The sequence below is a fragment of the Nansenia antarctica genome (assembly GCF_963989245.1).
Source record: "Nansenia antarctica genome assembly, chromosome: 4".
Lineage (NCBI taxonomy): Eukaryota > Metazoa > Chordata > Actinopteri > Argentiniformes > Microstomatidae > Nansenia > Nansenia antarctica.
In genome coordinates this window covers 70563972-70589540 of record NC_137689.1, presented here as the reverse complement: position 1 = coordinate 70589540, position 25569 = coordinate 70563972, and the positions used below count along the sequence as shown (strand labels likewise).

Sequence of the window (25569 nt, the reverse complement as noted above, 5' to 3'; positions counted from 1 at the left end):
TAATGCTAAAATAAGGGGCAGGCTTACTCAACAATGCTTCAAATGTGTCACTGTACAACAATAGTCGCAAAATAAATGTATATTGTAATATGATGAATAGTATGTTAATAGATGTCATAAATGTGCTTGTCTCATGAGATTCTTCCTGTGATACTTTTTGGAGTGCATCTTTTTCATGTGAGTAGTACGTCACTACCCTCTAGTGGACGTACGTGTGTACTTAATGAGACGAGAGCCGCCATACGTTTAGATCTGGCTCAAATTCTCCACAACATTCTTAGTAAAAAATATAAATATATAAACACTTCAATAGTGTGTCCTAGTGATGTCCTATATCAGAAAAATAAATAAATAAAAATAAATAAATACATTCTACACGGAAGAGCAGCACGTGACTCACATTGGTCCAATCGTCAGTTGACAAGCGCTACGCCCACTGAACCCGCGAATGACTTGACGCTGGAGGCATACACAGTGAACTTCAGTCGAGAGTCATGGCTACTGTTAAGAGAAAAAGAGTTAGTCACCTGTCCGCCCTACTAACTTCAGACGACCAACCAACCAACCCGAGTGCCTCTGGAGATTTTGTCGAAGGATCCATCCTCCGCATCACTATGAAAAACTTCCTGTAAGTCTACTCACGGCATCTGTGCTTCAACTTCAATGCTAAGCTAGCCGGCTAGCCAACCTACCCACCTCCCCGACCTGTGCTTTGTGTTGTCAGTGGCTGTGTTCGGAATAGCGTACTAGCATACTGCATACTAGCATACTCAATGAGTATATACTGCATACTGCATACTAGCATACTCAATGAGTATATACTGCATACTGCATACTAGCATACTCAATTAGTATATACTGCATACTAGCATACTCAATGAGTATATACTGCATACTAAATTCACGGCTTAGTATCCGAAAACCAGCCGTCCATTATGCATACTGCATTCTCGCATACTGCCTCCCAGAATGCATTTCGCCGGAAGCGGCGAATTTAGACTTCCATTTTAAACCTCCATTAGCTAAAATTATGTAATTTTGGCTTTACAAGTGTTAACATGTCATTTAATGACGTTTTCATATGTTTTCAGGCGAGAAAGTAACCACATATATTGCGTTCGTAAAATCGCCCTGGAAATATGATCAGCACTCATGGAATGCCTCTTGTCCAATCAAATTACCTGGTCCCTTTATGACATTGCACCCAGTGTGCGCTCCGGCGCTCTCAGAGCAATTTTACGAACGCACCCTACGTTTACCTTCACACACTCGACAGAAAAATCGTAACATAATTACAACATGTTGTTGTAAAATGATTTGGGGGCCAATATCTTTAGCTAGCTCAAGTAACTAGCTTACTATATTGTTGTCTTAACAGTTGGTAAAATAACATGATTAAAATAAATATATACGAGCAATAACATATCGTGGGCTGCAGCAAGCACAATAACAACCCAACCTGTCCGTCTGAAGCTACAATACTGGGATCATTCGTGATTGGGCTACAAGCAATCAAATACTAGGTGAACATGTGTGTAAGACACAAATAAACGTGGATTTCATGCATTTCAAGTGTCATATTTGTAATCATGACGACTAGCCTGGTATAAGAATGCATTTCACCATGTTAATGTAGTGAAAATGCCACCGCTCATCCGTGATCAGACTTAGCTGGGGTGCTGCAGCTGAAGAGTATCAAATAGAGTGCAAGAAAGCAGCATCTGCACACTCAAATCTGTGCAAAAAACGATGTTTATTGCAAGCTTTCGGTCCCCAGGCTATCGGACAATGTAAACAAAAGCTGTATGAGTTTGACGAGGCTGAAAGCGCACAGGGTTGCCAGATGGGATTGACAATTTACAGCCTAAACTTTCTATAACCTCAAAATCAAGTAGCCCATTCGGCGGTAACCCACATCTGGCAACCCTGGACGCAACTATGGACGCGAAATGCATTTTGGGAAATAGGAGACGAGATAGTGTCCATCAAAACCGACTTCAAATTTCCCGGAAATAACTGCTCGCCTACTAAATTTCTCGCATACTCAAATCTCGCATACTGTACGTTCGGAACGTACTACATACTCAAAATCTACGTCATATCTAGTATGAGTAGTATGCTAGTACGCTATTCCGAACACAGCCAGTAAGTTGTTGTAGATGGCTAAATCGTGAGCCAACATTGGCTGGCTACCTCTGCATTGCATACTATGCAGTTGCTGGTCTGAGTGAGTTGCAACTACTTACTGTTGTTGTTGTTGTTGCTGTTGTTGTTGTTGTTGTTGTTGTAAATGTCTTGAGATGCATCCTCTCGTTTTCGAGAGGGTCCTAATATAATAATACAATCATAACAGCAGAAATAATAAGAGAACAATTTATGACAAAATACAGACAGACAAGAGACAAACAACAACATACATTGCTAATTGAAAACATTACAACCATAACAAGCCAAAATGGCTACCGTAATAGAATAGGGGAAGGTGGGATCTACATACTATAATAATATACAAACTACATTCTACAATATACTTAATACGGCTGAATATAATCTATTACGTATAACTGGTGACAATTTCAAAGGAAACAAGAACAGTCAGCCAAACAGTAAGAGGACAGTGCATGCTGACAACTACCAAAAGATTGTTGTTGTTGCTGCTCTTGTTGTTATTGCTGCTGTTGCTACTAGTAGTACACGTTGTTGTTGTTGTTGTTGTTGTCTCTAGCCACTAGGGGTGGGCATCGACGATCGATAATTGATCGATAATTGATCGATAAGGATCTTGGTCGATCACAAAATAAAACATTTGGTCGATCACAAAAAAAAAAAAGTTTTTTTTTTTTTTTGTGATCGACCAAATGTTTTATTTTGTGATCGACCAAGATCCTTATCGATCAATTATCGATCGTCGATGCCCACCCCTACTAGCCACCTAAAGTGCAACCCAAATTGCTGTTTCACCGTCTAACATGGGGCCTCTCTCTTGGCCACAGGACCTACGACCACTCAGTAGTAATCCCAGGACCAAACCTGAACATGATTGTGGGTGCCAATGGAACAGGGAAGTCCAGCATCGTCTGTGCCATATGTCTGGGTCTGGCAGGCAAGACGGCTATCCTGGGCAGAGGGGACAAGGTGAGTGGCTGGGATCTGTCAGTTGCGGGTCACTTTGACCACAGCTTGAACTTTTACCTTTACCAATCTGACTGCTTGTTTTTTACAAAAGTGAAAGATGATGATGATGATGATGTTGTTGTTGTTGTTATTATTTGTCTGTTACAATGTCATACAATGTCTGTTGAAATTGCTGGGGCTCCACAATTCCAAGATGACCTCAATGATATAACATTTTCTGCCACAATAATTAAGTATTGAAACATATGGCACAGTAATTGAGTATTAAAACATATGCCACGGTGTGACATTGGCGTTTATGTTGGTGGTAGCTAGCCAGTACACAACACAAACTTGCATTTCCTTCTGAACAGGTCGGGCTGTATGTGAAGCATGGCTGCACCAAGGGATCCGTTGAGATTGAACTGTAAGTCTTACGAAAATAAACACTCCCTACCCCATCATCACTGATTCCCTTCTCCTTATGACGATACAGTCGTAACATAAACATAACCGATATTCCCCCACCTCTTTTCCCTCCCCAGTAACAAGAACGGAGGGAACCTGGTCATCACTAGAGAGATCATCGTGGAAAACAACCAGTCTGTGTGGATGATGAACGGGAGGCATAGTGGCCAGAGGGCCGTGGAGGAGGAGGTGAAGGCGCTTTGCATCCAAGTTAGCAACCTGTGCCAGTTCCTCCCTCAGGTACGTGTGGTGGAACCCAGTTGAGATGGCATGACTCACTCCTCAAGCTCAGATACTCCCACCTGCTCGCTCTGTCGAATTGCTAGCTTTGAAATATTGTTTTTCCGATAGCGTAGCTGGTGAACATCGGGTATTTTGAGGAGACGGTCACGTGTGTTGGCAAGGTCAGGGGTCGCAAGTTCGGGACTCGGTCGGAGCAAGAGGAATTGTAACATGAGTGAGGGATGAGTGAGGGATGAGTGGGGGATGAGTGGAGGATTGATAGGTAGGTACTTTATTGATCCCAGAGGAGAACAGTGAGTGAGTGTGCAGAGAAGGATGGATGAAGGATGGGTGACTGATGGATGAAGGATGGGTGACTGATGCAGGCCATGTTTTAGGATATATGCACTAGCCATAGGACCGAGGTCTTCTTTGGTCTAACCTGCTCTGACCGCCCTTTGACCTCTGACCTTGCAGGAGAAGGTCGGGGAGTTTGCAAAAATGACAAAGATTGAGCTTCTGGAGGCCACAGAGAAGTCTGTCGGGTCGCCGCAGATGTACCAGTACCACTGCGAGCTCAGGACCTTCCGCACCAAAGAGAGGGACCTGGAGGTGAGTGGGACCCAGTTGAGATGGTAAAACGCTGCTGTTTGCAACAGCTTGACGTCTGTTTCGTGAGCGACACATAGCTTACACCAAAATAGAATTTTTAGCAGAACAACTCGCTAATATCTGATGGTGAAAAGCTTCTAGACTAAATATTCTTGTCATCTTTAAAAAAAACATGTCTATTACTTGCTGTGGTAAATCAGAAATCAGAAATCAGTCACTCAAATCAGTCATTCGGTCAGTCAATCACTGTCAGTGAAGCGTTGTTGTCGAGTTGTCCGATTTTTCAAAGTGGGCATAGCTTAGCGATAGGTCTATTCTAAATTGTGAATTCACCTCATCTACACACAGAATTAGTTTTTAATAACGCTGACCGTACCGGAAATATGTGTTGTTGTTGTTCTTCTAAGTTGTGTGGTTGTTTTGTTTTGTTGTAGAATGTGATGAAGGACAAGGTCAGCTTCCTGGAGAAGGCCAAGCAGAGGAACGAGAGGAACAAGAATGACGTGGAGCGCTACTACGAGAAGAAGAGACATCTGGACAATATCCAGATGCTGGAGAATAAGAAGGCCTGGGTGGTGAGTGTCGTGACTCGTGGTCCTCTGTGGCTCAGTGGGTAGATCATGGTGCTTACAACTCTTAGGTTGTGGGTTCCTGTCCCACTGGGACCATCTATACTGTGAAAATCTATACTCACTGCTGTTGTAAGGCGCTTTGGATAAATTGTAGAAATGCGATATATATATATATGTTCACAAACTAACATAACTGACTAGATCTGCTTGTTAGGAGAGGACTATAGGAGGACTGCAAAAAATATATACCATGAACCATGACATGGAATGTTTACTCCTGATCGTATGTGTGTCAGTGAAAAGGGTTAACACCTCCTCTTCCCTCCCCAGGAGTACGAGACATCGCGTCAGGAGCTGGAGACGGTGAAGAAGGACAGGGAGGAGGCCAAGAAGAAGCTGAAGACCCTGAAGGAGGCCCAGAACCCCCTGCTGAAGAAGATCCAGACCATCGACGACCGCCTGAAGCCCATCGAGGACCAGATGAGGGACAAGGTCAGTCATACAGACGCTCCATGTGAGCTGAGATGATGATGATGATGATGATGGTGATGGTGATGGTGATGATGATGATTATGATGATGGTAATGATGATGAAGTCCTTGTTGTCCTTCTTGTCTTCCAGACTGCCGGCATCAGAGAAGCCTCGCAGAAGTGTAAACAGAAGCAGGACCATCTGGACAGGAAGCACAAAGAGGTCTGGCACTTGTACACCATGTATATTCGGTTTATTGTCATATGTCCCAAGAAATGTTTGTTTTACTTCTACTACTAGCAATATCGTCTCTGGTAGAGATGGGGTTAATTTAATTTCAAATCAGGAATGGGAACCGGTTTGGAACCGAAATGGGAAACCAATTTGGATACATGAATAACATTGAAATGAATATGACAGTGGTTGAAATGGAACTGATTCCAAACAGTTTACAGTCACCATTCATCTGTCACCTCTGAAGAAATGACTCTCGATTCACTGTTCCCCTGTCCATAACCTGAAGAAATGACTCTTGACTCACTACTCACCTGTCCACAACCTGAATAGATGACTCTTGATTCCCTATCCCCCTGTCCATAACCTGAAGAAATGACTCTTGATTCCCTATCCCCCCTGTCCATAACCTGAATAACTGAGTCAAATGATTCACCCGTCTCCGTCCCTGCAGATTGAGGACATCAAGCAGGTGTTCAGCCTGAAGCAGACGGAGGAGGCGGACCGGCAGAAGCGCATCACAAACACCAGAAGCATGATCGAGGACCTGCGGAGGGAGCTGGGCAGCCTGGCCGACCAGACGGACCTGACTCCCCAGATCGAGGCGGTGAACGCGGAGCTGAGGCGCCTCCAGGAGGAGAGGGCCAAGATACAGGGAGATCAGGCCGACCTGCGCAGGGAGAAGGACAACCAGAACGGAGAGCAGAACCGTGAGAAACACGCACGCGCCGCGCACACTCTCTCACACACTCACACACACACACACTCTCACACACATACACACACACATTGCTAACTTAATTCCCATTTACACAGGTCATATTGCGCACAAGATAAACAATTAATACTTCTAACAGAGGTGGGCGTCATACTTGATGAAAGGATGCTTTTCTCTGTCATAGTTTTGAAGAATAAGCTGTTCTCTCTGTCCTAGTGTTGAGGAATAAACAGTTCTCTCTGTCCTAGTGTTGAGGAATAAACTGTTCTCTCTCTCCTAGTGTTGAGGAACAAGCTGTTCTCTCTCTCCTAGTGTTGAGGAACGGGCTGTCTCTCTCTCCTAGTGTTGAGGAATAAGCTGTTCTTTCTGTCCTAGTGTTGAGTAACAAACTGTCTCTCTCTCCTAGTGTTGAGTAATAAGCTGTTCTTTCTGTCCTAGTGTTGAGGAATAAACTGTTCTCTCTCTCCTAGTGTTGAGTAACAAGCTGTCTCTCTCTCCTAGTGTTGAGGAATAAACTGTTCTCTCTCTCCTAGTGTTGAGTAACAAGCTGTCTCTCTCTCCTAGTGTTGAGTAACAAGCTGTCTCTCTCTCCTAGTGTTGAGTAACAAGCTGTCTCTCTCTCCTAGTGTTGAGTAACAAACTGTCTCTCTCTCCTAGTGTTGAGTAACAAGCTGTCTCTCTCTCCTAGTGTTGAGTAACAAACTGTCTCTCTCTCCTAGTGTTGAGTAACAAGCTGTCTCTCTCTCCTAGTGTTGAGTAACAAGCTGTCTCTCTCTCCTAGTGTTGAGTAACAAGCTGTCTCTCTCTCCTAGTGTTGAGTAACAAGCTGTCTCTCTCTCCTAGTGTTGAGGAATAAACTGTTCATTCTCTCCCAGAGTTGAAGAACACGCTGCTGCGCCTGAACAACATAAAGAACAATAAGGAGGAGAAGCTGAGGGGGCGCTCCAAGGACACCTACGCTGCCCTCCAGTGGCTGAGGCAGAACAGAGAAATCTTCCGCGGCAACGTCTATGAACCCATGCTGCTAGTGGTGAGATCACAGAACCACCTCTATGAACCCATGCTGCTAGTGGTGAGAGCAGAGATCCACCTCTATGAACCCATGCTGCTAGTTGCTAGTGGTGAGATCACAGAACCACCTCTATGAACCCATGCTGCTAGTTGCTAGTGGTGAGAGCACAGAGTAGCACTCGTATTACTGTAGGAGAACGGCGGGGCAGAGCAGAGTAGCTTGCCCTGAGCGGTGATCATACTCACGACCTACCGGCCACGCTAGCTACAACACCAAGGGCTGGTTTCACAGACAAGGGTTAATCCTAGTCCTGGACTACATCACACTTTCAATGTAAAAAATCCCCATTGAAGATGCTTTTTAGTCTAGGATTAGGCTTAGGCCTCGTCTGTGAACCCGGCCCAAAGACTGATTGAACCCTCCCGTGTGACTCCTTCCTGGAGTTCAGACTGATTGACCCCTCCCGTGTGACTCCTTCCTGGAGTTCAGACTGATTGACCCCTCCCGTGTGACTCCTTCCTGGAGTTCAGACTGATTGACCCCTCCCCTGTGACTCCTTCCTGTAGTTCAGACTGATTGACCCCTCCCCTGTGACTCCTTCCTGGAGTTCAGACTGATTGACCCCTCCCCTTCCTCCTCAGATCAACGTCCGCGAGGCTTGTTTCGCCAAGTACGTGGAGAACCACATCTCCTTCAACGACCTGCGCTCCTTCGTCTTCCAGAGGAAGGACGACATGGAGAAGTTCCTCTCGGAGGTGAGAGCAGGGGTCAGAGGTCAGGGTTCACAGACCAGTGTACTACGGTTGAGCCCTGAAGGGAAAATTATGATTATTATTATTATTTTTCAACTGACGAAAAGGAAACATATTCAGTATAGAGAGGTGAAGTGGTTCAACAAAATGTACTCTGTGAACTTACTTCTGGTTGAAGCCAAAAAATTGCAATTAGAATGTCACTAGAGGGCCAAGGGTGACTTTATTCAACAAAAATGGGACTGGGGGAGGGAGGAGAAACTCAGGCTGGAGGAGCAGGTCAGGGTGAGGTGGGAGGGAGGGACTGGGGGAGGAGGGGAGAGAGGGACTGGGGGAGGGAGGGAGGAGAGGAGGGAGGGACTGGGGGGGGAGGGAGGGAGGAGAGGAGGGAGGGAGGGAGAGACTGGGGGGGAGGGGGGAGGAAGGTAGGGACTGGGGGAAGGAGGGAGGGAGGGACTGGGGGAAGGAAGGAGGGGAGGGAGGGACTGGGGGAGAGAGGGAGGGAGGAAGGTAGGGACTGGGGGAGGGATAATAAAATAAATGATGATGCTTAATTTTGGAGCCAATCAAAGTACTGTTGCTAGGTAAACACCACATAAAAGACTTGCAAACCAACTGCATTTTTGACCCAGGCTTCTGAGCTCTCTACTTGGTGTAAAATGTTAAATAAACCTGCTCCGTCCTCAGTGCCGTGACAAGCAGAACCTGAGGGTGAACGCCATCAGCGCCCCAGAGGAGTCCTGTGCCAACCGACTCCCCTCTCGAAAGCTCGACTCCCTGAGGTCAGCGCTTTAACCCCCGACCCTAACCCTCAACAGGCTACCACACCTAACACCAACCCCACATAAAACACGTGGCACTCTAGGTGGTGAGTGTTCCGGAATTCTTTGGCGGTTGGTGAGTTAACCGCCTGTTTTGCGGCCTTGTTCTTGGTGTTCCAGGCATTTGGGCTTCTTCTCGTACCTGCGCGAGCTCTTCGACGCCCCTGACGAGGTCATGAGCTACCTCGTCAACCAGTACAAGGTGCACGACGTCCCCGTGGGGACGGCTGAGACCAAGTCCAAGATCTCTGAGGTAGGTCTCTGAGGGAGCCGCAGGGGAGGCTGGTGGAGGTAGAAATTGGAGGACAATCAATCAATCAATCAAATGTAAACTCCTCAAAAAAAGTTTGGAAACGTTATTTCAGTCGATTCTTCCTCCCCTTTAATAATACCAATTGGTATTGTATTTTATATCGTTGGAAAGCCTGATTAGTCACCTTTACAAGGTACAACTTGTAAGGATCATGCATTCGTGGAATGAGTAACACAGCTAAACGTGTGGGTAGCGGCCCAAAAAATAAATAAACCGTGGGTAGCGGTTTATTTATATAGCACATGACACTTGTCAACCAAAGTGCTTTACAGTAAAAGTACTCCTAAAGTGTAAATAAACAGAAAGATAACTCTCTCTCTCTCCCCAACTCCCTGTCTCCCTCCCTGTCTCCCTCTCTGTCTCCCAGGTGATACAGGAGGGCTCTCTGAAGGTGCTTTTCACGGCGGAGGAGAAGTACTCTCTGAAGCGCTCTGTCTACTCCAACTCTACCATGTCCAGTAACGCACCTATCAGGGCCTCCCAGTGGCTCAGCATGGCCGTGGACGCGGAGGGGAAACGCAGACTGGAGGAGCAGATCAAGGTGAGGGGGGAGGGAGGTGGAGGTGGAGGGAGGAGGGGAGGGAGGGGAGGGAGAGAGGGACTGGGGGAGGGAGGAGAAACGCAGGCTGGAGGAGCAGATCAGGGTGAGGGGGGAGGGAGGGACTGGGGGGGAGGGAGGGACTGGGGGAGGGAGGGAGGGAGAGAGGGAGGGAGGTAGGGACTGAGGGAGGGAGGGGGGGACTCAGCGAGGGAGGGAGGGGGGGACTCGGCGAGGGGGGGACTCTGCGAGGGAAGGAGGGAGGGAGGGAGGGGGGGACTGGGGGAAGGAAGGAGGGAGGGAGGGGGGGACTCTGCGAGGGAGGGAGGAGGGGAGGGAGAGACTGGGGGAGGGAGAGGGAGGGAGGTAGGGACTGGGGGAAGGAGGGAGGGAGGGAGGGACTGGGGCAAGGAAGGAGGGAGGGGGCGACTGGGGGAGGGAAAGTGAGACGGAAGGAGGGGCGGGGGGGCTCGGGGGGACGACGACGACATGATCAGCTAAAGTATAAGGTTACACAGGTGAAGTGAAGTTAACTTTTGACCCCCGTGCTGCGGTCGGTCAGGCGATTGAGACCAACAGGCAGGCCATCGACGCCCAGGTGGGCGCCATGCAGGAGCGCGCCAGGAAGATGGACGCCCGGGACAACGAGCTGCGCGCCAAGAAGAAGGAGCTGTCTGAGCTGAAGGGCAAGAAGAGACAGCTGGAGCAGAAGATCAGCACCAAGCAGGACAGGTGTCTACACAGGAAACTACACAGATATCATGCTCACACACACACACACACACACACACACACACACACACAGATGGACTATACTATACTATTCTATACTATACATATCAGTATGTGGTATACACTCTAGATCGCATAGAACGCATTTTGGAACACAGCCAATGTGTCTTCACATGAAAGTGTTTGTCGTATTTATTCTATACCCCCCTCTCTCTCTGTCCTCTCCTCCCTCCCTCCATCCCTCCCTGTCCTCTCTTTCTGTCCTCCCATCCCTCCCTCCCTGTCCTGTCCTTTCCCTCCCTCCCTCCCTGTCCTCTCTCTCTGTCCCTCCCTCCCTCCCTGTCCTCTCCTCCCTCCCTCCCTGTCCTCTCTCTCTGTCCTCCCCTCCCTCCCTGTCCTTTCCCTCCCTCCCTCCCTGTCCTCTCTCTCTGTCCTCCCCTCCCTCCCTGTCCTCTCCTCCCTCCCTCCATCCCTCCCTGTCCTCTCTTTCTGTCCTCCCATCCCTCCCTCCCTGTCCTGTCCTTTCCCTCCCTCCCTCCCTGTCCTCTCTCTCTGTCCTCCCCTCCCTCCCTGTCCTCTCCTCCCTCCCTCCCTCCCCTCCCTGTCCTCTCTGTCCTCCCCTCCCTCCCTGTCCTCTCCTCCCTCCCTCCCTGTCCTCTCTGTCCTCCCCTCCCTCCCTGTCCTCTCCTCCCTCCCCTCCCTGTCCTCTCTCTCTGTCCTCCCCTCCCTCCCTGTCCTCTCCTCCCTCCCTCCCTCCCTCCCTCCCTGTCCTCCCCCTCCCTCCCTCCCCTCCCCCTCTCTCTCTAGTCTGAGACAGATGGAGCAGGGTGGTATTGACCTGAGGAAGGCTGAGGAGGAAACCAGCGCCCGGGTCTCCACCGTCAACACCCAGAAGGTGGCCATCGTGGCCGAGTTCATGACCCACATGAAGGTACGTCTGGGTCATGGAGCAGGGCTCAGATACGCACGCGGACACACACACACACACACACACACACACACACACACCTCACCACTGTGGCTCCTACAGTAGGTCTGGAGTTTATAGGTGTGTCTTCTAATGATACACACGTACAGCATTCACACATTCATGTGTTCCGCTTCTCCTACCCTACCCCCTCCCTCTCTCCCTCCCTCCCTCCCTCCCTCTCTCCCTCCCCTCTCCCTCCCTCCCTCCCTCTCTCTCTCCCTCCCTCCCTCCCTCCTCCTCTCCTAGTCGAGGGCCATGCTGAGCATGGAGAAGGTGTACATGACTCTGGAGACTGTGAGCCTGACGGCAGAGAAGAGCAAGCTGGAGAACGACTGCAGGGCCAGCTCGGCCGAGCACAGGACCCTAGAGGTCAGGAGGTCACACACACACACACACACACACACACAGTGTCTTACACACGCCATCTCATCACACTCCCACGGTCTGACACAGAAATAATGTGTGTTAACTGTGCGTGTGTGTGTGTGTGCGTGTGCGTGTTACAGCAAGTGTACAACCAGCTGGAGCAGCGGAAGGCCCGTTTGACGGACAACTGTAAGCGCCTGATGCGGCGGGCCCGGGAGATCTGCAACATGGACCCAGGGGAGGTGGCCGTGCCCCCGGACATGCACATGGTCAGTTTATTTTAGTGAGTCTGAGCAGAGGCGGAGAGTCAGAGAGATGTGAGGTACAGTAGGGTGGATGCTGAGGCAAGTCATTAAAGGGATTGGCCTACTACAGAATACCCCTCTCCACCTGTTAAGTGTTAAGGTCAGGGTTCCCACGGTCATGAAATTCCTGGAAAAGTTATGGAATTTGAAAAACTATTTTCCAGTCTGGAAAAGTTATGGAATTAACTTAACTGTTTTGGAAAAGTTTTGGAAATATACATTGTGTTTAAAATATGTTCACCGAGCATGTCGCCGGCGACATGGAACGAACACTGTTGTATAATAACTTCGCTCTCGTTCCGCATAGGAACAATAAATTGTATGGTGAAACCTACATTGTAGCTACAAGTAGAGCCCACCCCCGCGTCTAGACCAACCAGAAGTCTCTATATCGACGAGCCAATCGGAGGTAATGTTTTCATGTAGTGCGATGCCACCTAACTTGCTTGTTCGCTAATGCTACATAATAATGATCGGCAGTAGCAGGGTTTCCGTTAGAAAAATTTGCCGTCGGACATCGTGTCCGGGAAGAATTCGATTTACCGGACAAACGTGATATATTCCGGTCATCATATTAAAATATGATATTTCTTTTTTCCAAATCTAATATAGCTGTTTGTCGCGGTGATTACTGTTGTGTAGCGGCCTATATATGCCATTTAATGTCTATTTCTCATCCGATACGATTAGATGCGAGCTATATAATATATAATAATATAACATGATTTGACGCATGCGCGCTATGCCATGCGTCAAATCCAGCGCTGAATAGGGTTGGGTATCGTTTGGGTTTTATCCGGTACCGGTACCTAACCGATACTTTAAAAACGGTACCGGTACCAAAACGGTACTTAATTCGGTACTTTTGATTTTTTAAAATGACATATATATATATATATAATAATAACACGGTCGACAACATTAAACAGCTTTTCACTTTTTTATTGCTGAGGCACAATATTATTAGTTAAATATACACTCAAATTAAAATAAATGAAAATAAAACTCCTGCTGACTGAGGCACAATATACATATATATATATATATATATATATATATATATATATATATAATATTACAGTTAAATATACACTCAAATAACAAATAAAACTCCCACCTCAGCAATTATTTTGCAAAAAGATCAGCATATTTGCCTTCTCTGGCAAAATACGACACCTCTCTTGACTTTTTTATTGTCATTTTGACTTTTTTTTTGTTTTGACATAATTGTCTAATGGCACAGATTTATAAACATAAAGTAAACAAATATTGTTTTCACGTCACTTTACCTGAAACTGAACGACACAGCGCGGAGCGAATTCCCTGGTAAAACTTTTCTCTCCCCCCGCTGTCAACGGGAGTCGTCAACCAGGAAGCGGTGCTGAGAGAGCAAGACACGAATCTACCGGCATTTGACTGCCGCTGGACTGAGGAACACCATAGGCACAGCACATCGCCATAATAGCGATAAAGTGCGAAGGATTTTAAGCATTTTGAGCACTTCGCGTTGTTTTCGTCGAGTCGGGTGAAATGCAGCCACACTTTAGAACGCTGCTTCATTAGGGCCTTCGGCATTCTCGGTGACCTCGTAGCTAGGCTAGCTAGCGAAATTCGATAATATTATTATGATTATGATGATGATAATAATAATAATAATACAATAATACAATCACTAACTATATTACTACACTTACTATAAACTCACTCTTCTTAAGTTCTCAACACAACTGCTCACCTCACTACCACGACACGCACTGATTGGAAATTTAACAGGCGATGTCACGTCACGACTCAAGTCACGTGTGGTTGACTGTTGCATGACACCGGACACAAAAGTACCGAAATGAGGTACCGAAATCTCCTTTGCGATTCGGTACGGGTACATACCGAATGTAAAGTAACCGGTACCTACCGGTACCGATTTTCGGTACCCAACCCTAGCGCTGAACGGGCGCCTCACTGGGAACTGAACACTGAACAGACAGCATCGATCAATGAACGGACTCCACATTACGTTAACTGAAGTTTGTTAAATTGTTTGGGATTAATGTGAGTTTTCTATTTTCTCTTTCCAGTTTTACCCTTTTTTAAAAATCAATAAAACAACGTCATTTCTATAACCAGGTCTCGCTGGTTGGGAAGGCATTTCGTTTAGCTCGGGAGTATGACAATGGGGAGAACATAACTGTTTATTGAGAAACAATTGATAGGCAGTCTGGGATACGTATATAAAGAAATACCACAATGTCTAGATGTATAACATTTTATTGAACAGTAACAGTGCAAGCATGTAGGCTTCTGGCGTGACACGGCTAGCCTAATTTCCGTTCATATGCCTTTTATCAGATAAAATAAAATAGAATAAAACTCTTTGAAAATAAATAGGCTTTAAATTAACTTGCAATGCGTATAGGCTAATTTCCGTTCGATGTTACAGCCTAGGCTATGCCTTTTCTCAGATAGATAGGGGATAGCCCTGTAAGCTCATACGGGTCTGTATGTCGTCCTGAAGACCGGCTGTTAGATCATATCGCTGAAGTTTGTCTCCATCTTAGTGTAAATGTTGTCCGTTTTGTTTGTTATCCTTGTTATTGTGCGATAAAGTTAAAGCGCTCCGCTTCGGGACACCATTTTCAGCTGAGCACCAAACACACACACACACACTGCCCGAAAGAGAAGGACCCGCCCCCTTTAGTTAGCCTATAGCCTATAGGCTAACTAAAGGGGGCGGGTCCTTCTCTCTCGGGCAGTGTGTGTGTGTGTGTGTGTGTGTGTGTTTGGTGCTCAGCTGAAAATGGTTAGAGGGAATTATTTTCACCGGACATTTATGTCCGACGAGTTTTCAACTTGTCGGACTTCCACTAATTTTACCGGACAAAGACCGGTAATTACCGGTTAACGGAAACCCTGGGCAGTAGGTAGATCTTTTTGTATATCACAGCCTATCCATGTGATTTGCAGATTCGTCCTACTTGCTGGCTATCGTATAGCCTATAATAATTAGTTTGTATAGTTCGCGATGCCGTGGTGAGGAGAGAAGACAAGAGATGAAAAACACTGCTGGGGGTCAGTATAGTAATGTGGCCTGGAGAAGGGAGGAGGTTCATTAGTTTTGATGTTCTTATATTCTTATTATTGCTTAGTCCCTTAGCAGGAAATAAATCTGGGCCAGTTGGCTTCAAAAGGACCATTGTTTAGTTTCTGTCCACAGTCTAGCTGCACCTGCAGACCAGAACGCACCATGTCCTCCACAGGGCTTTCAGACACATACAAAGAAATGAATAAGAAACTGCTTTGAAATGTGAATTCTGTCCAAAAACGTCTGTGAACTGAGCTAACAGTTTTGTCTATAGTTATATACGTGTGTGGAGTGTTTTATTTTAGTGTATTTATACCTAAGGCCTCATAGAACAATTTTCAACATCCAAAAGTCTTCTATCTCATTCTGTACAGTTTGTAATCAATACAAGTACAATCAATCAGAACTGTTTTTTGTTTTATTTTGTATGTTGCTTTTGTGGTCATTTTGAAATACACATAGTCTCCTAAAATTATATATGATAACATACCACAAAAGAGCATTTTGCGCTGAATACAATGATATGCAACACTTGATAGTTCCATTTGGGATTACATAAGCTTATTACAAATTAAAATTATTAAAATTGGGAAAATAGAACAATAGACCCCTGGGGGCAGTGTCTAGATCCCAGACAAATGGTTGCTCACAAAGAGCAGTGTGTGATCAAAATGAAAAGAGTCCTGCAAACCCTTGTCACTGCAAATCAAGTGAATGAGTCAGTGTGTGATGATGTCTTGAGAGAGTACAGGGCGTTCTGTGATTTTGCTCTGGTCACTCCAGGTTTCAGAGAATTTTCCCCCACCTCAGATAGAGTGGATACTCTGTTTCATGAGACCATGGGTTCTAGCACTGAATTCAAAAGACTTTGGGATGTGGTGAAGGTGCTTCTTGTGATGTCCCATGGACAGGCAAGTGTGGAGAGGGGTTTCTCTGTCAATAAAGAAGTTGAGGTAGAGAATCTGAAGGAACAGACCTTGGTGGCCCAGAGACTCATTATCGACCACATTAGGGCAGTTGGAGGAGTGTGTGAAGTTCCGATCACAAAAGAACTGCTTATATCAGCTGCAGGTGCAAGGCAGAAGTATTGTACCTACCTTGATGAGCAAAAGAGAGAGAGAAATAGAAAGACTCTTGAAAAGAAAGTCTCTCATGGATGAACTGGGTGAACTGAAAAAAAAGAGAGCTAGAGTTGAGGCTGATGCCAACGCCCTGGAGAAAGCTGCAGATGAATATGCAAACAAGGCAGAGACCACTAGCAAACTAACCTTCATTGCAAAGTCTAACAGCCTGCGCCGTTCAGCCAAAGAAAAGAAAGCAAGTCTTCTGGACATTGAAAAGCAAATCGATGAGAAACTAAAAGAAATGAAGAGTGAGTAGACACAGTTTAGTACCAAACAGCAACGAAAGCAGGAGACACTCGGTAGTCATTGTATGTGCATACACATTGTTAAAACTAAAGCAAGTATATCTGTCGCATTCCACTTATGTTTTATACTGTTATGTTGAGTGATTTGTCATGGTAGGCCATGGTGGTTTTTCCTGTTCATTACAGCCTACAGTAGTCTAGCCCTTGTTAGTATACGTGCGGTTCCAGATTCCATGTTCCAGGTTTTAGTCTCAGATTGTTGTGTAGCCTAATGCTGTATGAGGCATTGATTGCTCTTCTACCAGACTGTAATTTATTCTATTTTATTGATATATGATATTGATTGATTGACATGTGAGCTACTGAAGTGAACAATTATTTGTAATTGTTGAATATCTGATTGTCTTGAATATATGAAATGCCATCTGTTACCGCTTCAATGTTTTTGCTTTCTTGAGCATGTAAATACTGTAGCATTTGGTTATTTGTTGTTGTTTGTTGATAAATGCTACATTCACTTCAATGCATAATTGAATACAAGAATACAGGTACAGCTCAATAAATTAGAATATCATGGAAAAGCATGTAAGTAAAAAAGAAAAGTAAATTTATTCCAGTAATTCAATTCAAAAAGTGAAACTCATATAATAGGCTATAGATTCATTACACACAAAGTGACATATTGCAAGCCTTTATTTCTTGTAATTGTGATGATTATGGCTTACAGCTCATGAAAACGAATGAGCTGTAAGTTGTCTGTCAGTATCTCAGAAAAATTAGAATGATAAAACAAATTTTAAAAAATGTAATACAGAAATGTCGGCCTTCTGAAAAGTATGTTCATTTGGTCGGGGCTGGAGGAAGAGCGGAGAGGCACAGAATCCAAGTCATTTTCCACGATATTCTAATTTATTGCACTGCACCTGTATGGGTGCCATAGACTCCAACGCCATTGCGCAATGCCCCAGGATAGGTGGTAATGTTGGATAGACACAACTTCCCTTACATTAACCATGCTACATTTTTGCTACACTGCTGAGGCTCATTATTGCGCTCTATAAACTAAGTCATGGAAATTAGGTAAAATATTATGGAAAAGTTATGGAAAAGTTTTGGAAAATCATTGGTGAAAAAGTGTGGGAACCCTGTAAGGTGTTTATGACATAATGTGAAATCGCACAAAGACCTTGATATAAAGCTAATAGTATATATGTTTCATTCAGAGAAAAAAAAAATGTGAAGCAGGTTAAATGTAGAATCAGACTGGGGAAATAGAAGAGTTTTGATTGGTGTTATCTGGACATTTGGCTGGTTTGGGGTGTTTCTGACCTAATCATTTGGAATTTCAGGTATTTGGAAACATCAGGGAAGGTGAGGTGAGCAGGCAGGATGAGTATGCAGCAACAAAGGAGGTCAGAGCAGGCAGGCTGAACAGGTAGCAAGAGTAACATACCAGTAGTAGTGCTGTTGAAAGCTTCATTATTTAAGAACCGGTAATTGTAAAAGGAGAGAGTTTGGTTAATGTTTGGTGAAGAGCATATTCGTTGGATAGAGAGGGTTCCCCCCAAAGTGTCCCCCCCCCAATGTGTGACTGACTATTTCGCCCTTGGCTTCAACACATACAGTCACAGTCAGATAATGCATCACTTCTCCCGGAAGATTGTTGCAATTTCATATGCTTTGCTATTCACATGTTTATTTATTTTGTTTTCATTGGAACAACACAAAAAAAGCAGAGAAAAAAAGCCAAATCTGATATCATTCCACCACACAGATCTAAAAAAAAATGGACTGGAAAAAAGGATTGGCACCTAGTTAGATAATGCACCTCTACTCCCAGGAAATTGTTGCAATTTCAAATGCTTTGGTGTTGCAACATTTTTCTGGGAGAAGTGGTGCATTCTCTGATGGAAGTGCAATATTTTGGGCTGTGACTGTATTTCATTAACTCAATAAAAACTCAATATTAACAAAAAAATTGCCATTTAAATGGATTGCACTTATATAGCGCCTTTATCCAAAGCACTTTACAACGGCCTCTCATTCACCCATCCACACACACATTCACACACCCGCTCACTGGGAGCAATTTGGGGTTCAGTGTCTTGCCCAAGGACACTTTGACATGTGGTCAGCCGGGGCTCGAACCGCCGATCTGCCAACCTTGCGATCATTAGACACGTGGCTCTACCTCCTGCACCACAGCCGCCCCAACAAGGGCCTTACTCAAGATCACACTAAGTGGTGGTGTTCCCAGGAGGGATTTGAACTCATGACCTTCGGATCACCAGACCAACTCAGTATCCGCCAGGCCACCACTACCCCTATAATTAATGAATGAATTAATTCTTAATGAGTTAATCCATTCACTCCTCCATCCATTCATCTTGTCTTGTGTTCCCCAGGCCTTCAGCGAGCTGCCCACCTCCCTGGATGAGATCGAAGCCAGGCTGAACGAGGAGAGGGCCAGAGCAGAATGCTTCACCGGCCTCAGCGAAAACGTACGTGAGAGGGAGAGGGAGAGAGATGAAGGGGGGGGGGGGGACATTTTGAGGTGATGGAGAGAGGAAAAATGTAGTTGTCTGTGTGTGTAGGTGACAGATGTGGTGTCCCGGGGGGGCGGTGGGGGGGTTGAGGTGATGGATAGAGGAAAAAAGGAGTGTGTGTGTGTGTATGTGTGTGTGTGAGTGACAGATGTGGTGTCCCCTCCTCCCAGGTGGTGGATGAGTACAACAGGAGAGAGAGGAAGAAATGAGGAGTGTGTGTGTGTAAAAGAGAGGAGGAGTGTGTGTGTGTGTGTGTGTGTGTGTGTGTGTGTGTGTGTGTGTGTAAGAGAGGAGCAGTGTTTGTGTGAGTATGACAGGTGTCCCTCCTCCCCCAGGTGGTGGATGAGTACAACAGGAGAGAGCAGGAGATCAAGAGCCTGGAGAACGAGTTAAAGGACCGGAGCAACGCCCTGGACACCTACAGACAGAACATATCAGAGGTCACTACACACACCACCCCGCTGTGTGTGTGCGTGTGTGTGCGTGTGCGTGTGCGTGTGTGTGTGTGTGTGTATGATATCTGTGTAGTTTCTTGGCTAAAATCTAAATGTTGTTTCTCTCTTTTTCTCTCTCCTCCTCTTTCCCCCCCTCTCCCTCTCTGTGTGGCGCACTCACACACTCACACACACACACACACACACTCACACTCACACACACACTCACACACACACACACAGGCGAAGGAGCTTTGGTTGAACCCTCTGAAGCAGCTGGTGGAACAGATCAATGAGAAGTTCAGTGCTTTCTTCCGCTCCATGCAGTGTGCCGGGGAGGTGGACCTGCACTCTGAGAGCGAGGTATGCACACTAACCGCACACACGCACACACACACACACACACATACACACCCTCTTTGACCCTCTGTATCGGTGTGATAAAGGAGAACTATCTCCTCCTTCCTCTCTGTCTGTCTGGGAGTGCTAGCCACACTCCACCAGTCATTGGAGCTGGTGTCTGGCTCCAGAGAAAAGGAGAAGAGACGTGCAGTCAAACATCTGTCAAATACGTTTATTAAAACAGAATCAATTTCACAGTCAAACCTTGTTTTTCGGAGAGAGAAGGTAAAGCTCACTTTTTTTCTTCCAGAGCAGAAACACACAGCTTTATCGACTTTGTCCTTGGCAAAGACCATCTGTTGTTTAGGGAGATAGGCGATGAACTCAACAACAGGGTAGGTGTATGTTTAGACGAAACGAGAGAGTGGAGGCCATTTGGGGACTGACTCACGACCCAGAGAAATGTTTATAGGAGACCCAGGAACAACCCGAGGGGGTTCAAATTGATTCTTTAACTCACCAACTGCCAAAGAATTCCGGAACACTCACCACCTCGAGTGCCAAGTGTTTTATGTGGTGTTTACCTAGCAACAACCTAGCAACAATGTTTTGTTTTACCAGCTCAGTGGCCTTTGCGGTTAGAGATGTCCGCCCTGAGATTGGGAGGTCGTGAGTTCGATCCCCGGCCCCGGAGTCATACCAAAGAATATAAAGATGGTACCCGATGCCTCCCTGCTTGGCACTCAGCATTAGGGCTGCCACAAACGATTATTTTCATAGTCGACTAGTCACCGATTATTTTAACGATTAGTCGACTAATCGGATCATAAATTACAGCTTATCGCACAATTACTCAATCGCTCTTATTTAGCTATCATCTTCTAAATCAGCTTCTAAATTTAGCTTGAAGTTGTTAGTTGTTGTTGTAGGCATGTGCTAACTAAAAATAAAGACAATTAAAATGATTGTTCACTCAAAAATAGATATTTTAATGAACTTTGCAGATTTATTTCTGGCATCACTTGCATGTAATGTAATGTAAAGAGTAGTAGAGGGTGCAAACTGCTGAGTAAAATGAGGTAGGCTAGGCACTAGGCAACCAAAAGAATACAAAAACAAAAGTAAATACTTGTACAGAGTACAAAAGTTTTGCTTTGCTTCACTCATCTCATAGTAGAACGCGCCTTCTTAGCACTGTAACGTTAAGACAACATTTTTAGCTATTTGATAAGTATCGCATTGATGACAACGTAAAATAATGTAAGAAGGCTTTTAACGTAACGATATCGTTAGCCAATAACAAGATAACTAGCTTACCGAGACGAGCCATCGTCTTCATCGTCATCTGCCACAACGTGCTTCCTTTTTAGATGCTCGCGCATCATAGACGTGCTGCCATGATAAGCGAGTTCAGCTTTGCAAATTTTACATTTTACATTCTTTTTTTCAACGTTGTGGTTGAAATGCTCCCACACTTTAGAGGTACGAGGACAGGAAGACATTTCTCTGTTTGTTTTTCCGGGGAAGTCACGTGTGCCCCGGATGACCGACACTGCGCATGTACATCAAAGACACTGGGAGACGCTAGCCAGTGGCAGCTTCAGGGAAGAAAAACGAATGCTTATCGAATGAAATGAATGGTCTTTATTGTCATTGATATAGTACAGGTACCAAACAACGAAATTTGGGAGGGGGGGCTCCCCTGGTGCTAGGCACAAAAAAAAAAACAAAAAAAAAAAAACGCTTATTTCAGCAAAAAAAAAACATGCGATTACCAAATATGTCGGCGACGATTTTGGTAGTCGACGTCGTCGTGACTAGTCGACTAATCGTGGCAGCCTTACTCAGCATTAAGGGTTGGATTGGGGGTAAGACCCTACGACATACCAGCGTCATGTCCAGGGGGTGTACTTGTACTTGTACATCAAGCCACCTCACGCTACGGAAACAGGAGATAGGCTCCTGCCGCCTACGGGTCCGTTAGGCTCGAGAACCATCGGTTCTCAAGGCTTACTTACTACTTACTACCTAGCAACAATGCTTTGATTGGCTACAAAATGAACCATCATCATTTATGCATCTCTGGTGAATACAGTCACCCCATGGCACTCAAGAACATTGACAATTTGGGAGACTGACTTTATTCACCCTCTCGGCACTGAATGAGTTAACACTGGTAGCAGCAGAGAGGTGCCATGTGTGTGTGTGTGTGTGTGTGTGTGTGTGTGACTCATGTCTGCCCCCTGCAGGAGGAGTACGACAAGTACGGCATCCGTATCCGGGTGAAGTTCCGTAACAACACGGAGCTGCACGAGCTGACGGCCCACCACCAGAGCGGCGGGGAGCGCAGCGTGTCCACCATGCTCTACCTCATGGCCCTGCAGGAGCTGAACCGCTGCCCCTTCAGAGTGGTGGACGAGATCAACCAGGTACCACACACACGCACACACAGAGACAGACACATACAGAGACATACACACACAGAGAGACAGACAGACACACACCCCTTCAGAGTGGTGGACGAGATCAACCAGGTACCACACACACACACACACACACACACACACACACACACACAGACAGACACATACAGAGACATACACACGCAGAGAGACAGACAGACACACACCCCTTCAGAGTGGTGGACGAGATCAACCAGGTACCACACACACACACACACACACACACACACAGAGACAGACACACACACACACACACACACACACACACACACACACACAGAGACAGACACACACAATCACACACACACACAGAGACAGACACACGCACACACACACAATCACACACACACGCACAGAGACAGACAGACACACACCCCTTCAGAGTGGTGGACGACATTAACCAGGTACCACACACACACACACACACACACACACACACACACACACAGAGACAGACAGACACACACCCCTTCAGAGTGGTGGACGAGATCAACCAGGTACCACACACACACACACACACACTCACACACACAGAGACAGACACACACACACACACACACACACACACACATACAGAGACATACACACACAGAGAGACAGACAGACACACACCCCTTCAGAGTGGTGGACGAGATCAACCAGGTACCACACACACACACACACACACACACACACACACCCCTTCAGAGTGGTGGATGAGATCAACCAGGTACCACACACACACACACACACACACAGGGTGTGTGTCTGTCTGTCTCTGTGACAGCTTGACAGTGCATCTGAAATGCAATCATGTCATCATGGACCAGAATCTCAAAGGAATGTTTCTTGTCTTGTAGAATCAAGGCCATGAAGAATTGAGGTTGTTCTGAGAGCAAAGGGAGGCCCTACTCAGTGTTAGTGTAGTGTTCCTAATAAAGTGTTGCGTGAGTGTGTATATATACAGCGCCCTGCTTGACAGTGAAGCATTTGTTTTTGTTCTTCTGGCTCTACACTACAAAAGGTTGGATTAGAACACACACACCACTGCTGCTGCTTCCTACAATTTGTAATAACCAAATACCATGGAACATGGTGTAACAGACACATGCTGAATCACTCCCTGAAGCAATACACCCACACACACACACACTCACACACACACTCCTGCCCTACGCCAGTCCCGTAGGTGGAGTTGACTCTGCCCTCCACCCACACACCTGCCTGCAGGACATGGAGTAATACAGAGGGTTCTGATAGGCTGCGTTCGTAAATTCCCTCAGGAATCGGATCAGCACTCATGGAATGCCTCTTGACCAATCAGATTACGTGGTCCCTTTATGACGTTGAACCCAGTGTGCGCTCAGGCGCTCTCAGAGCGAATTTACGAACGCAGCCAGCTAGAGATGGAACAATAGGGAGGGTTCTGATAGATGTCCATCTCCTCCACCAGGGTATGGACCCGGTCAACGAGAGGAGAGTGTTTGACATCGTGGTCAGGACCGCATGCAAGGAGACCACCTCTCAGTACTTCTTTATCACACCCAAGGTGAGTTACCTGTGTGTGTGTGTGTGTGTGTGTGTGTGTGTGTGTGTGTGTGTGTGTGTGTGTGTGTGTGTGTCTGTGTCTGTGTCTGTGTCTGTGTCTGTGTGTGTCTGTCTGTTCATGTAAATTCACGTGTCTGTCTGTCTGTGTATACATGTAAATTAATGTGTGTGTGTGTGTCTCCAGCTCCTGGCCAACCTCCAGTATGCGGATGAGATGACCATCCTGTGTATCCATAACGGTGCCCACATGCTGCCCCCCAACAAGTGGGACGAGAAGTCCTTCATCCGCCGCAGCAGCCGCCGTAAAGAAGCCACACCCGCTGCAAAAGGCCGGAGCTGAAACCAACAGCGCTGCCCTCCAGCGTTCACATTTCACAGCGTTCACAGTTCTCCAGCGTTCACAGTTCACAGCGTTCCTCCAGTCGTTGGTTTGCTGCCGTGTTGATTTTGGAAGGCTATTTTACTATTTTTTTTATTTAGTCTTAGTCTTTAGACAAAGATGCACATTCGTTTTTAGTCACATTTAGTTATTTTGATCCTTCTTTAGTTTTAGCTCAGAGAGAGAGCTGAGGACAAACCCACCGTTTATATCCTCACCTCCCCAAACCCAGGTGACACTCGTTAGGCCGACGCCCTGCCCACTCTGCCAAGGCTCAACTCCCCAAACCCAGGTGACACTAGTTAGGCCGACGCCCTCCCCACTCTGCCAAGGCTCCTAAAGGACACAACCGAACAGCCAATAGGCAGGCAGAGTGGGAGGCGTCACAAGACTACGACTAAGGCCGCGTTCGTGAATTTGCCGAAGTGCACACTGAGTTCAACGTCAAGTCATTTGATTGGACTAGAGGCTCTGGCGCTCTCAGAGCGAATTTACGAACGTGGCCTAAATGTAAAATAGCCTGCCAAAATTAACACTGGTTTGCAGTTTTTTTGTAATTAATTAGTTTTTTGCAGTATGTTTTATTTTATTTTTTTTGGGGGGGGGGGAGATTTGAAGTACATTGAAGAACATGTATGTAAGAACATATATTCCGTATTTTGTATATATTGTATTTGTTACGGCGAGTTGTTCAATAAAGGCAGCCTGTTTCGTTTCAAGGTGTATAAGAAAAAGATATGTAATATTCCTCTATAGAAGGAGAAAGTTTACAGGTTCATCAGACACATCTGATCATTCAAAGTTTCTCAGAAAGTCCAGATCATTCATTTCATCTCAGTATTTATGCTCTCAGGTACCCTCAGGTAAGAGGTCCGCCCTCGGGTGAGGTCTAGACCAATCATGAACAATGGGTGTGGATTTGTACATTGAGGAAGATGATGGGGGATGAAGGTTTAAGGGGGAATCGACCCCCACTTTCTCCTAGAGACACAAAGATGTAAAAGGAACACAAAGGACACAAACTGGTTTAGTCTGGTCCTAGAGTACTGGGTCTGGGGAAACACAAAGGTCCAAAACTGCTCTAGATGGCTTAGTCCATCTAGGTGTAGGTCAGGAGAAAAGAGAGCAATCAGGTCTTTGTAATCATTTAAATGTGTCTGTTGTCTAGCCAATGTCAAGCTTCAAGTAGAGAAACTGGTTTCATTGTGTG

General features: G+C 46.0%; 1 protein-coding gene across 1 annotated transcript; it reads left to right on the top strand.

The window, feature by feature from the left end:
- Positions 1 to 494: 494 nt before the first annotated feature.
- Positions 495 to 24931, top strand: smc5 (structural maintenance of chromosomes 5; the record flags this gene model as incomplete). Its single annotated transcript, XM_080529667.1, has 24 exons — positions 495 to 628; positions 2994 to 3135; positions 3489 to 3541; positions 3660 to 3822; positions 4282 to 4416; positions 4851 to 4991; positions 5319 to 5480; positions 5611 to 5682; positions 6149 to 6404; positions 7288 to 7442; positions 8066 to 8179; positions 8864 to 8958; positions 9118 to 9250; positions 9678 to 9851; positions 10411 to 10580; positions 11388 to 11511; positions 11797 to 11919; positions 12057 to 12185; positions 19075 to 19170; positions 19551 to 19655; positions 19893 to 20012; positions 22241 to 22420; positions 23886 to 23981; positions 24165 to 24931. 24 exons carry the CDS (start codon positions 495 to 497, stop codon positions 24318 to 24320), a joined length of 3228 nt encoding a protein of 1075 aa, XP_080385793.1. The 3' UTR covers positions 24321 to 24931.
- Positions 24932 to 25569: the final 638 nt, after the last annotated feature.